At 34.8% G+C, this 13565-nt stretch overlaps 1 protein-coding gene and 1 long non-coding RNA gene across 2 annotated transcripts in view; one reads left to right on the top strand and one right to left on the bottom strand.

Annotated features, from left to right (window-relative positions):
• Positions 1-686, top strand: part of LOC128994341 (nuclear pore complex protein Nup205-like) — a 72128-nt gene extending 71442 nt beyond the window's left edge. Inside the window, exon 36 of the mRNA XM_054418823.1 lies at positions 547-686. Within this exon, the coding sequence (XP_054274798.1) occupies positions 547-630 (84 nt within the window). The 3' untranslated portion in view covers positions 631-686. The remainder of the gene's footprint in view (positions 1-546) is intronic.
• Positions 687-5392: 4706 nt separating this feature from the next.
• Positions 5393-13565, bottom strand: part of LOC128994367 (uncharacterized) — a 40519-nt gene continuing 32346 nt past the window's right edge. Inside the window, exons 2-3 of the long non-coding RNA XR_008490889.1 lie at positions 8468-8768; positions 5393-5626 (exon numbers count right to left, since the gene is read on the bottom strand). This is a non-coding gene — a long non-coding RNA (uncharacterized LOC128994367). The remainder of the gene's footprint in view (positions 5627-8467; positions 8769-13565) is intronic.

Raw genomic sequence — 13565 nt, forward strand, 5'->3', positions numbered from 1 at the left:
CCCTCAATTCTCCATCTTCAAAGGAAGGTCCTTAGTGTTTTATTTTTCATTACATGTTTTACTGCTTGTAAAGTTAATCAAAATCAAATCTAAATAAAGTGTAATTCCAAAAAAAAAAAGTGAACAATAGAAAACATGAACATCTACTTCCAGTGTACCGAAAATACAAAAAAACTAAATATTGCACAAAAGTAAGTGTTTGACTAAACTGACTCCTACAACCGAGGAAATACGCCGCTCATATCGTACCCGAGGCCTAAGAATGTGATATGGTTAAAAGTAGAATCGAAGTTCTTGAAAATATGAATTTCAAGAACTAATATAATGCAAGTTAAGCATTTAAAATCTTTTTTTACCAAGTATATTGCAATACCATATTGTTGAAATGTTTACTAAATTACAGATGAGTAGATGACTTAATTGACCAAAGCGAGTTGGATGGACAATATTACCTGGATTGTGATAGTTCAAGTAATTATGTGGATGAATAAGTGTATTATTTTATTTTGTGTTTTTACTAACTGGTAATTTATCTTGTTGTTCCAGGAATTGAGTACAGGAGACCGAGGTTATGTCGAGGCTCTTGTCAGAAGAATAAAGAAACTCATCCAGTTTGTCCCCAGCAAATGAATGTCTCATTAATGTGTATTTTGTAGGTATAATAAATTTCCATTTTTGTTAATTTATATTTTTGGATCTTGTTTAACATATTTCCCTAAAGGGGTTTAACCATTACCTCAGTCCCCATGATAAGGCCTAAATTAGGGATCCTAGACGTCCTCATTTCTCTGGACACGTCCTCTTTTTAGGGAAATAAATGTCCAATGGAAATCATTATAATATCCGGGATTTTTACTTTTTCAGGAAAATTAAAAACTATTTCTGCACATATAGTATTGTTATTAATTGGCTTTAACTATTAAACTCCCAGAATGAGAATGAGGATGAAACTAAAATAATAATATCTTATATGAGTTTTAGAAGTTTTGTTTCCTCTTTGGATCAAATTTTGTGTTTAACGCTGGAGACAGTTAATCGCTGGCAACATTAATCCAGCATGTCCATCTCTCTCGGCTCATAGCTCACACCCAGAACAGAGACTAGCTTGCTCAGACCTCGTCTGCTTTCTGATTACTTTTACGGTTCACGATTACTTTGAAATACTTCTCTTACTTCTTGTTTTGTCCATCTTGAACCTCCCTAAGCCCTCACCACTCAGACCAGAGACTAGCTTGCTCCTCGTTTGCTTTCTGATTAATTTTAAGCTACACGATTTTATTGAAATACTTCTCTTACTTCTTGTTTTGTCCATCTTGAACCTCCCTAAGCCCTCACCACTCAGACCAGAGACTAGCTTGCTCCTCGTTTGCTTTCTGATTAACTTTAAGCTATATGATTTTATTGAAATACTTCTCTTACTTCTTGTGTTGTCCATCTTGAACATCCCTAAGCCCTCACCACTCAGACCAGAGACTAGCTTGCTCCTCGTTTGCTTTCTGATTACTTTTACAGTACACGATTACTTTGAATTACTTCTCTTACTTCTTGTGTTGTCCATCTTGAACATCCCTAAGCCCTCACCACTCAGACCAGAGACTAGCTTGCTTCTCGTTTGCTTTCTGATTAACTTTAAGCTATATGATTTTATTGAAATACTTCTCTTACTTCTTGTTTTGTCCATCTTGAACCTCCCTAAGCCCTCACCACTCAGACCAGAGACTAGCTTGCTCCTCGTTTGCTTTCTGATTAATTTTAAGCTACACGATTTTATTGAAATACTTCTCTTGAACGTCCCTAGGTCTAGAAAAGAAAAAGTGTATTTTCACTTTTCCGACAAGTTGAAAGAAGGGTTAACTTGTTCTAAAGAAAATCAACAAAACACAACTCAAACAGTTGCATGTCCTCTGAAATTTATAGTTTTTATAACTCTAAAGTTAATTATCTTGTTCATGCTGCTAAGAAATTATGCATTTCACACTGTAAAACATCACCAGAGTTTAGCTAAGTCTGTGGCTCAGTCTGTATTTGTCAATGACTTAGGATTTAAGGAAGCCATGTCGTGGGTTCAGATCCTGGTCACTACTGCAAACATTTTATCAGTACAGTTCAACTTTGTTTTGTACTGGCTCAACCCTTGCTATGCTGGATACGATCCACGCACAGGCAGTCTATGTGGACGGGCCAATGCAAGGTTAAAAGAGGCAGCCAACTGCTATTTAAAAATACCCCCGCCGCAGCAAACCTGCCGACTAAGCGAATTTCCATTTTTCTGAATTGATTTTCAGTTAAATATATTTTAATAACATTAGGTTTAACGAGTACCTAGGTTTTCTGCTACAAGGAAACTAATAAAGTGTGTTTTTGAGTAAAATATTGAGCTTAGTACAAAATAAATAAATTTGCCAAGTTTAATCAAAATATAAACAAGCAAACTATAACATTTGACAATATTCTCCGTAAGAATAACATGGGAATTTTAAATTTACAATTTTTTTAAATTTTCTCCGTTACTAATAATCAAACAAAAATACTTTTATATACTAAATTATTTGTTTTTTTAAGCTCTTTAAAAAGGTCTAAAGAGAAATCGGGAAATTTTGTGTTTTGAGGGTCAAAAGTGAGAAAAACCAATTTTTACCCCATAAAACCCCCCGTAAAGCCCCGTTCCCATGGTCCGAACGTGCTGGTTCGCGAACTCATTCAAGTTTATCTCGCTTTTCACCTTTAAACCAAATTTCATCAAAATCTGACAAAAATTACTCAAGTTATCGCGTTCATGGACGTATATATATATATATACTAGCTGACCCGGCGAACTTCGTATCGCCTAAGTTATAGGTTTCCCCTAAGACAGACCGATGGAAAGAAAGTACCGTTACGTTTAATTTTCAAGATGATCTCGTTCGCAAGGCTCAATCACGTCCTGGTTGAAGTTCGTTCGCTACGCTCACTCACCTTTGGGTTGGAGCTCGTTCGCTACGCTCACTCACCTTTAGGTTGGAGCTCGTTCGCTGCGCTCACTTGCCTTCAGGTTAGCTCGTTCGCTACGCTAACTCGCCTCCAGGTTGAAGTTCGTTCGCTACGCTCACTCACCTTTTGGTTGCAAATTAGCTGTTGTCATAAATGTAAAAGAAATAATAGTGCTGCACCCTGTTGGTAATCCTTGTAACTTTAATGCTATTGAACATCATAGAACAGAACCAACTTGTTTAATTGAAACAGCTGTTAAGATTCATTAATTCTATTTCTCATAAGGTTAACATGGGAAACTCCAGAGCCACTGGGGCGGAGCCCTTTTAAGAATTTGGAAACGGGAAATAGTTTACGTCCGATTCGCATACCTACAGAATTTACACACCAAATTTCATAACGATCGGTGAAGTCGTTCCGGAGGAGTTTGCAGACAAACACTGTGACACGAGAATTTTATATATTAGATATATAAGTCTATATATATTATATATATATATATAGGGTGTCCCACGAAGGGGTTTAAACGTTTGATTTTATATTACGTGCCCATTCATGCATAGATTTTTTTTAAACTTTACACAGTTTAAGAAGTAGGAAATAAAAATATTCTGGAAAAATTTCAACGCCCTAACCTTAGTAGAAACAAAATGGTGGCATATTGAAAAACGATGGTTTAAAAACATTAAAGAAGGTATTTTTGGTTTTATAAAATATTTTTATTGTTACTTTTTAGGGCAATATGACAATTAGGGCAATAAAAAAACTAGAACATAGCCTAATGGAAAACCTTAATGTCCAAAATTATTCAAACTGTAACCCATCCACAGCAACACACTGATAACAGCGCGTAACAAATTATTCGTAAGCTCTTACAAAGAAACCCTGCGGTATCCGGAGAAGTTCCTCTTCTATTGATCGTTTTAGTTCCTATGGGTATAAAATTGTTCCTTCAAGAAACCCCATAAAAATATGTCATAACCAGTTAAATCAGGTGATCGGTGTGGCCAATCTAAAAAATCATTTCCACGACCCATCCAACGTCCATGAAGGTTGCCATTTAGTAATTGCTTGACAGGATTTGTGAAAAGAGGTGGTGCACCATCTTGTTGAAAGATTGCTTGATTCATTTCTATTACCGTCAAATGGGGCGAGATCTGTTCATTTAAAACTCATTTTACAATCAAACAGCTGTTCTTCAACAATGAGCCTTAGAACCGCAACGTAGTAAACAAATCAGACAATAAATCATGAAAGTAGTTTTTATAGGAGGCAAATTGGTAAATTTTTCAATATGCTGCCATTTTGTTTCTACCAAGGTTAGGGAGTTGAAATTTTTCCAGAATATTTTTAGAACCTACTTTGTAAACTGTGTAAAGTTTAAAAAAGTTTGGTGCATGAATGGGCACGTTATATAAAATCAAACGTTTAAACCCCTTCGTGGGACACCCGGTACATATATAAAAATTTGAACGAATAGTGTTTTTGGCCTTTAGGGACACCAAAATGAAAAAGTATATCGGTCCCGGGTTTAGGTCTTACCATGCCACCTACGGTAATAGCTACTTCCCTATAGGGAAATTCGCTAAAAAGTTTGAAGTCTATGAATTGTACCCCTAAACTCAAAATGTTTGTTTAAAGACTACAGTAGTGTTGCAAAGCTTATTTCTTGTGCTCAAACTAAAACCATTTGGTTTGAAATCAATAATAATAAATATAAATCTAGAAAGGGAAGGAAACCGAGCCATCAAGTTACTGGCCTTCATCGATATTGCCAACAATATCCAAATTTCTGAGCATGCAAAGCACTCCCGATTGGGAACTTTTTGGAAAAATAATCAATTAACGGTATTTGACAATGAACAGCATTGGCTTTAAGTCCGGAAAACCTGTAATGATTTTTGTTATTGATCTAGTTGAGGCTGTTTTTGATTTGTTATTGGAATTTTCATGGATCTCGTCATTTGATAGTGTTTTGGATCTGACACTTATTTCAATATTACATTTCTGCATTACTAATAATTCACTAATTAGGTTAGTCATATTTCGAAAACAGGCAACAATATGTTGAACATTAAGTAATAGTCTTTGGTTGAACTGACTACAATTACAAAATTACATAAATTACATAAAATCAAATCATATCTAAAACAGGTCAAATAAATATGGATTACCTCAGGGTTCTACTCTTGGTTCTTTTTTATTCCTCTGTTATAGAAAAGGCCTGCCTTCAGCTCTAACTCACTTAAACAGTAAATTATGCCTCTATGCTGAAGATGGAAAATTTTGCAGAAAACCCCTATAACATAAATTTTTTGATGCCCAATAAGAGACTTTAAAACCTCAATATAAAATTAAAATTGATAACAATTACCCAATAAGTCACTCACACAATATTCTTAGGACTAATAACTTATCAAAATTTATCTTTGTTATATCATTTTAATAAATTAAAAAGTAAAAAATCATTATGGTGTTTTTATGCAGCACAACTTGTCTCTGCTTATTGGATGTTTTGCTGAAACTGGGTGATTGTTGAGTGAAAGTAAAATGTAGTCAATCCTGCATTTCCTCACTGGTCTAAACAACACTCTTTTCTTTTCCGATTAATCAGGAACTTGATTGTTTCCATCACTTCTGGTGAGCCAAAGAATTCCTGAAACATAAAAATTGTGTCAAACTACTGTATTGACTATTATATTAGATACTGAAGTAGACATCCAAGGCCACACTCAAGCATGACGTCACGATAGAAGACGGCAATGACGTAATGTTTGCCGTTTGTGATCAGCTGCTTGTTTTAATCTTTCCTCGGAAAATAAATAAATACCCTCTGTCACAAAAATATCAAACATTACGTCATTGGCGTCTTCTATCATGACGTCATGCTTGACAAGCATTACGGCCTGTTTTTTTAATGTGGCCTTGAGACATCCCATTTCTATAGACCAGCTGTCAACAATTTTTTATCAAAAGAACATAGTTCTGTGAGCCAGTTAGTTACAGATTGTGCTAGTGTCTAAAATTCTATTATCTACCTGGGGATGAAATGTCTAGTTCAATCAATACCATTGATCTATATTATAATAACTAACCCCTTCCTAGTACATAAGTATGGATGGAAAAAAGTTAAAAGTCATTAAAACCGTGACTTAATTTTTATTTTATACAGTAGTTTCTAAAATTGGTCATAATACGATGCTAGTCTAATATCTTCATAGTTTTAAACTTAGTAAATTAGCACTTTGTACACTGAAATTTCGGTACTTGGGTATTATCCGGAGGCCACCTTTATACAGAGTGCTGTGGCGGTTATGTTACGTTGGGTCATCATAAATGGAAAGAACATACTTTAATTGACTTACTGTCCATATTTGACATGATTACAATTAGCGGCCTTTGAGTTCTGTATCCCAGAAGGCAGCGATGTCGGCGAGGATTGAGTTGAATGCGTCGCCGCCGATCAGATACAGGTGGTGACAGGTGATGCACGCGCTCCGGTCAACGACCTCACATTGGCATACGGAGGGAATTTGGGGAGCAAAAGTATGACTCATATGGTATTGTTTGATCCATAATGGAACTAGGGAAATCCTACAAACATATTTATAACAACACTACCTAACATAACCGCTGTATAAGGGTGGCCTCGCCGGATAATACCAAAGTACTGAAATTTCTAACAGGATAGTTAGTAGTTACGATAAGGTAAAGTGGAAATTTTATCAATGCAAATAATCATTTTAGACCTTTTCATGGGCGCCACCAATATGAGGATTGGCTATATATAGCCTTCCCTGGAGCAGAGGTCATGGAAAAAACTGCTGTCATGTAGGAATATTTCTGGGAAATATATGAGTGACCAAACTAGATTTTGTATACAAATTAAAATTTCAAAAAAATGTTTAAAAAATTGCTGAAGATACCGGGGATTAGCCTAGTAGTGAAATCACCAAATTTGACCTGCATACCAAATTTTATCAAAATCAGACCAAAATCAAAATATCCTTCTAGTTACGGAACAAGAACTTTCAGAACAAAGTTTTCCCAACATTTACGGGGCACTGAATCAACCATCATCAATTACTACTATGATGACCCAAATGACAGAAGTTTCTCTTGTCCATTCACAGTTAAACTTATCAATGGAAAAACTGTCTGGTTGTTGTAAAAATAAACAATATAGAATGTTCCTATTACAGGCGGTGACCCTCTGCTCAATGTGCATCTGTTAATTCATCACAGTTTACCCTCAAATTATGGCTTTTATATAGGCAAGATTGTTGATGACTTGCCAAAAGAATGTCACTTGAATCACCTTGCGTACTCCTTCAGATAATTATGTTGATTTTTGTAAGGAATATAAGCATGCAGTTTTTTCCTAGTTTTCAAATAGGGTCCTAAAAGTATAGGTTTAGATTGCTTGGATTTAGCTACATTCTGAGTGGTATTATTAAGTGTACCTTAAAAAATTTTTTATACCTTAAAAAAGCCCAAACCCCCCTCTGACTGGGCCCCCTGGAATGATCCTCCCCTAACTTCTTCTCCGAATCCGTGCTTATGAACTACACAATGTTATGTACTCTATACACAGGGGATGTCAACCTAGGAGTGCCATATCCCTGGATTTCCCCAGAGATTACAAGATTTTGACCTTCAAAATTTAGTTCCGGAGGATTTCTGCAAAAAGTGAGAAATCTCCAATTTTTTTACTCTCTATTAAAATACATTGTATAACAGCACTTGAAATAAAATTAATGTTTGTGTTCACAAATATTGTTATGAAATGACTGAAAAATGCATCTCTGTACTCTCTACGAACGTTATTTTATTCCTTAGTTTCCCTTTGGCCAGCAACGTACTTAGTTTATCGTATGTTTCATTGCTCCCAGTCCTTCAAATCGCGTCTGCCGGCCCATCCGAAGTCCAAAGTTATCCATGTGTACTACCAAAACTGAACCATGTCTAACAGGCAGAGAGCGTTTTGTTTATGTTATTCGTTATTTTAAATGGGATGTGACAAGAAATATACAAATTTTATACTTTTGTGTACCATATTTGAATATTGACAGTGTAGCGCGAATATTTAACAGAAACGGTATGGATTAATAAACATGAACAAATTACGTCACTGGCCTCAATGCCAATAGGCCTACTGTAACCTACTGTAGGCCTACTGTAGCTGTAACAACTGGTTTGGATGGTTTTTGACAGTTCCATTTAAATATTAATACAAACGTGTTTAATTTCGGGCCAGTGACATAATTTTTGTATGTGTATGACCCATACCATTTCTGTTATAATATTTGTGCTATGAAGTCTAGGTATACAATTTTGCTAGTCTGTAAACTTTTATTTACTGTAGTGGGGGCCGCCAGCTGAAATCTCCTGTTTTTTATAAATTACCATATTGCAACCCTATGTCATCCTCATGTTTAACTTTGGCCAAAACCGATTCTATTACTACTAGGCCTACTAATACAAAATTCTGCCATACCTTTTGTTTCTTTAAAAGGATTTTTTCCAAAATCAGATTTTCAGGGGGAGTCACGGAGTCATCACCTGCTTCCATAGTTGTGGAATCACTTTTATTCTGTTCAAATTTGATCTTTTTAGTTGATTTTTCAGTTTGACTATTTGCTCTTTTTTTAGGAATAGCTTTTGGGCAGTTTTTTACCTCGAGTTCTAATTCCTCCTGATTATTGCTTCCCTCCATGAACAGTTTTCAATAGAAATGCTACATTCCAGGTTTAAAAATTATTGAATCATTATCCGTAATCTTCTTATGACATCAAATGCTGAAACAGAAATAAAGTTCATTTGTTATTTTGTTCCATAAATGCACATTTAAACTGTATCAACCTAGTTCCAGTAACAAAATGCCTTACCTCAAAATTATGACTATTTTTTGACACTATGGATTAAATATGTAAAAGGCTCTAACTATATTTGTTTAAACCAGTCATGAGCCGAAGGGCACAGGAAAAAACTCTTGGAAATCTGAGAACATGTGGGAAAAATGGTTTAAGAAGATCAATCAGACTCTTGACTGTATAGCTAAAATCAAACGGAATATCATTTCGTTAATGATTGTCCTTATCAAGCCTTAGACCTACCAGGCAGTACTATTCTGATAATGAGACCAATTCATTAATACCTAGGCAAAAATGTGGTTCGGAGTCCACTATAAACTGTAAGTCCCTTAGTTGCCATTAGCTGTATGGGCTATTAATTAACAGCTGTGTCTAAGGAATATGTCGGCCTTAGTCACTAACAAGACTATGTATTGTATTGGCTTAGCCGTTGGCATGTATAAATAAAATAAAATAAGACTACAAGATCGCGCCACTCATCCTACACTCATCTTCATTCATACTTAGGTTAAAATACCTACTTTGTATGGTCGCCACTTCAATAAACAGTATTAAAGTATTAAGTATTACAATGGTTAGTATTACAAAATTCAGACTACCCTCCCCCCCCCCCCCCACCAAAAGGTTCCTAAGTCATATTGACGTCAGAGATCGGGGGGGGGGGGGGGGCAGCTTCCCAGTCACCATAGATCTCTATATAATCCAACTGGATCAGTGGATCGCGTGCTGAGCGTTGGGATTTCGAGTCCATCAATAGACCCTGATCCACGGCTGCTATGCATTCATTCATAGCAACACAAAATCAACTGAGTGGCAAAGCCATATTACTTTCTGTTGAATATTGCAACCCAACTCATCTAGTCTGGATTAGTGATGGACCATCATATGTTTTTATATTTTACATATGCAGTTGTTTACTAAATATAATTCAGTGTTGTGTTGGAATGGGCACACGGGAGGGACCAAGGCTAAAGGTGTAGTGACGTCATATCTCTAGTGGCTAATGTCGTCTACTCTTGAGGCAACACGATTACCGTAACGAAACGATGTGTTTTCAGCGGCGTTCGTGGCATAAATAGTAGCGTTTCGATTTGGTGTCCAGGAGGTCCTGGGTTCGAATCCCGCTGGTAGCACAACATTTTTTGTCAACAAAATTTTCATATCAGCAAGTTTGGTTGGTTAGGTTAGGTTATGACAGTTAAATTTTATAATACTAAATTTTAAAATTAATTTTATAATTAATTAAAAACTAGGGGAAACCCGTCGAAATCGACGGTTACTCTTTTATGTAACTTCAGCTAACTGCGATGATAGAGTGAAAATCGTAGTTAAACTAAGGGAGGATAATAATGAATACCGGTATGAGATTGTGTAACTACCTTCAACGTGGTTGGCTTTAGGTTGCCCAAAAGGTTTTTTAGGAGTCTTATAATTTGTTTCGTGTTCATAAGTTTTTTTCATGTTAAAGCCACTTTCACTATATGGGAAAAGAAATTCATATAAGTGAGCTGTCATCCTACGGGAAGAATCTATATTACTAATAACTGGTTACATCTGCTTTAGGAAAATCATTCAGACCGTATTTCGATTGCATAAGTGAATCACCATCTTTGGTCATAGAAATACAGAATTTCATCAGCATATTAAATCAGTTTTTTTGTATTTGATAAAAATATCTGATTCTCCAGATGGCAGAAATATTCTTACTTCGATCCAAGCAATTTTGATTCCTTCTCTTGCCACGTCAACCAATGTATTTAATCATCCTGTACTTATTTACTAATTGATCAACTTCTGGTAGTTTTGCCTTGGCCGTATCAATCACATAATGTTGTGCATGTATTTTGTGTATGGGATGTACATGTACCATAATGTACCAAATCTTGAACATTTGCTGAACCACATCCATAACCTAGTCTGGCTTGGTTGGCAACAAATTATGCAAATTAGATGAGATGTGAGAGAGAGAAAAGAATTTATTTATAAAAATAAATACCTCTGCCTTAAAAAAATAAGGTTGCCAATGACACAGAAAAATAGTACACATAAAATATCGAAGGATTATACAGCTATAAGACTGATTAATTTTGATGTTTGCCATATAGATGATTTCTCATTATGGTCAACTTAATGTTTTATGAATAATAATTTTCAAAAAGGATCTGTCCAAATCATATTGTTTCCAAAAGTTCACAAAAATTTTGATAATGTTCCTCTAGAACCAATAAACAATCCAATCACCTCAATTTTTGAAATTTGGAAATTTTGCTTGAAATACTCAAAGGTAGAATCATAAATTATTTTCTTTTCTGTTTAAATTTTTTGTACTGTTGTATTTCCGAATGTTTTGTATGTAGTGAGGTTTAGATGCATTGTTCGATCTAGCTAGATGTACATCAAAGTAAAAACCCTTCCCCCTTTTAGCGAATTTCCCTTTAGGGAAGTAGCTATTACCGTAGGTGGCACGGTAAGACCTAGACCCGGGACCGATTTACTTTTTCATTTTGATGTCCCCAGAGGCCAAAAACACCATTCGTTCAAATTTTATATATGTATATATATATATATATATATAGATTTATATATATATACGTCCGTGAACGCGATAACTTGAGTAATTTTTGTCCGATTTTGATGAAATTTGGTTAAAAGGTGTAAAGCGGGATAAACTTGAATGAGTTCGCGAACCAGCATGATCGGACCATGGGAACGGGGGCTTTACGGGGGGTTTTATGGGGTAAAAATTGGTTTTTCTCACTTTTGACCCTCAAAACACAAAATTTCCCAATTTCTCTTTAGACCTTTTTTAAGAGCTTAAAAAAACAAATAATTTAGTATATAAAAGTATTTTTGTTCGGTTATTAGTAACGGAGAAAATTAAAAAAGTTGTAAATTTAAAATTCCCATGTTATTCTTATGGACAATATTGTCAAATGTTGTAGTTTGCTTGTTTATGGATATATTTTTTATCAAACTTGGCAAATTTATTTATTTTGTACTAAGCTATCAATATTTTACTCAAAAACACACTTTATTAGTTTCCTTGTAGCAGCAAACCTAGGTACTCATTAAACCTAATGTTATTAAAATATATTTAACTGAAAATCAATTCAGACAAATGGAAATTCGCGTAGTCGGCAGGTTTGCTGCGGCGGGGGTATTTTTAATACCTGAACTGCCATTAATACTGCACCAAACCATAGATTAAACCTACTCCGTGCTTAGTCTATTTCTAAACTTGGAACACAGCTCACATCCTCAACGTACTCATCTACAAATGATTATTGAAAGTAGGCCAAAATAGGCAAGTGAAAACCCCTAAAATAAATATAAGCCAACCCGATAAGGAATATTTATCTGCTCTGTTGAAATTGATAAGTCCAACTAATTTTATAATATAAAATTTTTGTAAGGGCATTTTAAAGCATAGATTTTTAACAAAAAATTTAAAACATATCATAAATTCATCATTTTGTTCAAACTATAAAAAGCTTGCCATGCAGTGAAGAATCAATTTTAAATCATAAATAATAATGTAAACATTTAATTTTGACAGTTTCAGTAAATGCCCATAACACTTGACCTTTGAAATACAATTTGTAAATAAACAGCTGGTTCATTAAAAGTAGTGTAAAATTATACATATGGTCATAATGTAAACAAATCTGCTAAGGGGACTTTAAAGGCCTCTGGGGCAGAGCTCCAAGGGAATTTACCATGTTTATCTTTTTGTGGCTTATCTACAGACCAATACCTTTCTTTAGAGACCCCTACCAAGTTTCTACGCCCAGCCGATCTCTGAAATTAGCTTTGACAAAAACCCGTTTTTCCTCCATAAGAATAACATGGGATGGGACTTTAAAGGCCTCTGGGGCAGATCCCGAAGGGAATTTACCTAGTTTCTCTTTTGATGGCTCATCTACAGACCAAGACCTTTCTTTAGACACCTCTACCGAGTTTCTACGCCCAGCCGTTCTCTCAAATTAGCTGTCACAAAGAAAAACAGTTTCAAATTAATATATAGATTATAAGTAATCATTAATTAGATTTTTATCTTATACAGTTATATATTATCAGCAAGTCTGGTTGGTTAGGTTATGTTATGACACTTTTATTTTAAAAATTAAAAATATATTTTATAATTTTAAAACAATATTTTATAATTAAAAAGTTAATTTTATAACTAAAAATAAAAAAAAAATTAAATTTATTCAACTCAGCGGTTCTAGCGGCGAACGCTGACACTACAAGATATGTTAGCCTTAGTCCCTCCCGTGTGTCCCACCCGTGTTGTGTTGTGTTTGTAAGAAAATAAAAGAGTTTACAACAAACTTTCTTTCATTAACTTTAATTTCACCAACAAAAGTTATGGGCCATTTGGAATAATAAAATAATCATTTTACAGTATTCTGTGCTTAAAAATAAGTAAAATGAGTTTTGGCTATAGAATTGAACCTTTGAAACGAAATAATTATGACACTTGGAAAATTCAAGCTGAAGCTATATTAATCCAACAAAACCTAATGGAATAGGTATGTATCTGGGGAGAACAAATGTCCTGAGGATGAAGTTGCTAAGAATGCCTGGATAGTTAAAGATCTTAAAGCAAAATCAGAACTAATATTGATAATTTCCCCTAGTGAATTGAAATTAGTAAAAAATTGCAAAACTTCTAAAGAAGTATGGGATTGCCTGCAGAACAATTACCAAAGTTCTGGTCCT

The sequence above is a fragment of the Macrosteles quadrilineatus genome, unplaced genomic scaffold, assembly GCF_028750875.1.
Source record: "Macrosteles quadrilineatus isolate MER2022 unplaced genomic scaffold, UCM_ALF_1.0 Scaffold_5__1_contigs__length_97177068, whole genome shotgun sequence".
Lineage (NCBI taxonomy): Eukaryota > Metazoa > Arthropoda > Insecta > Hemiptera > Cicadellidae > Macrosteles > Macrosteles quadrilineatus.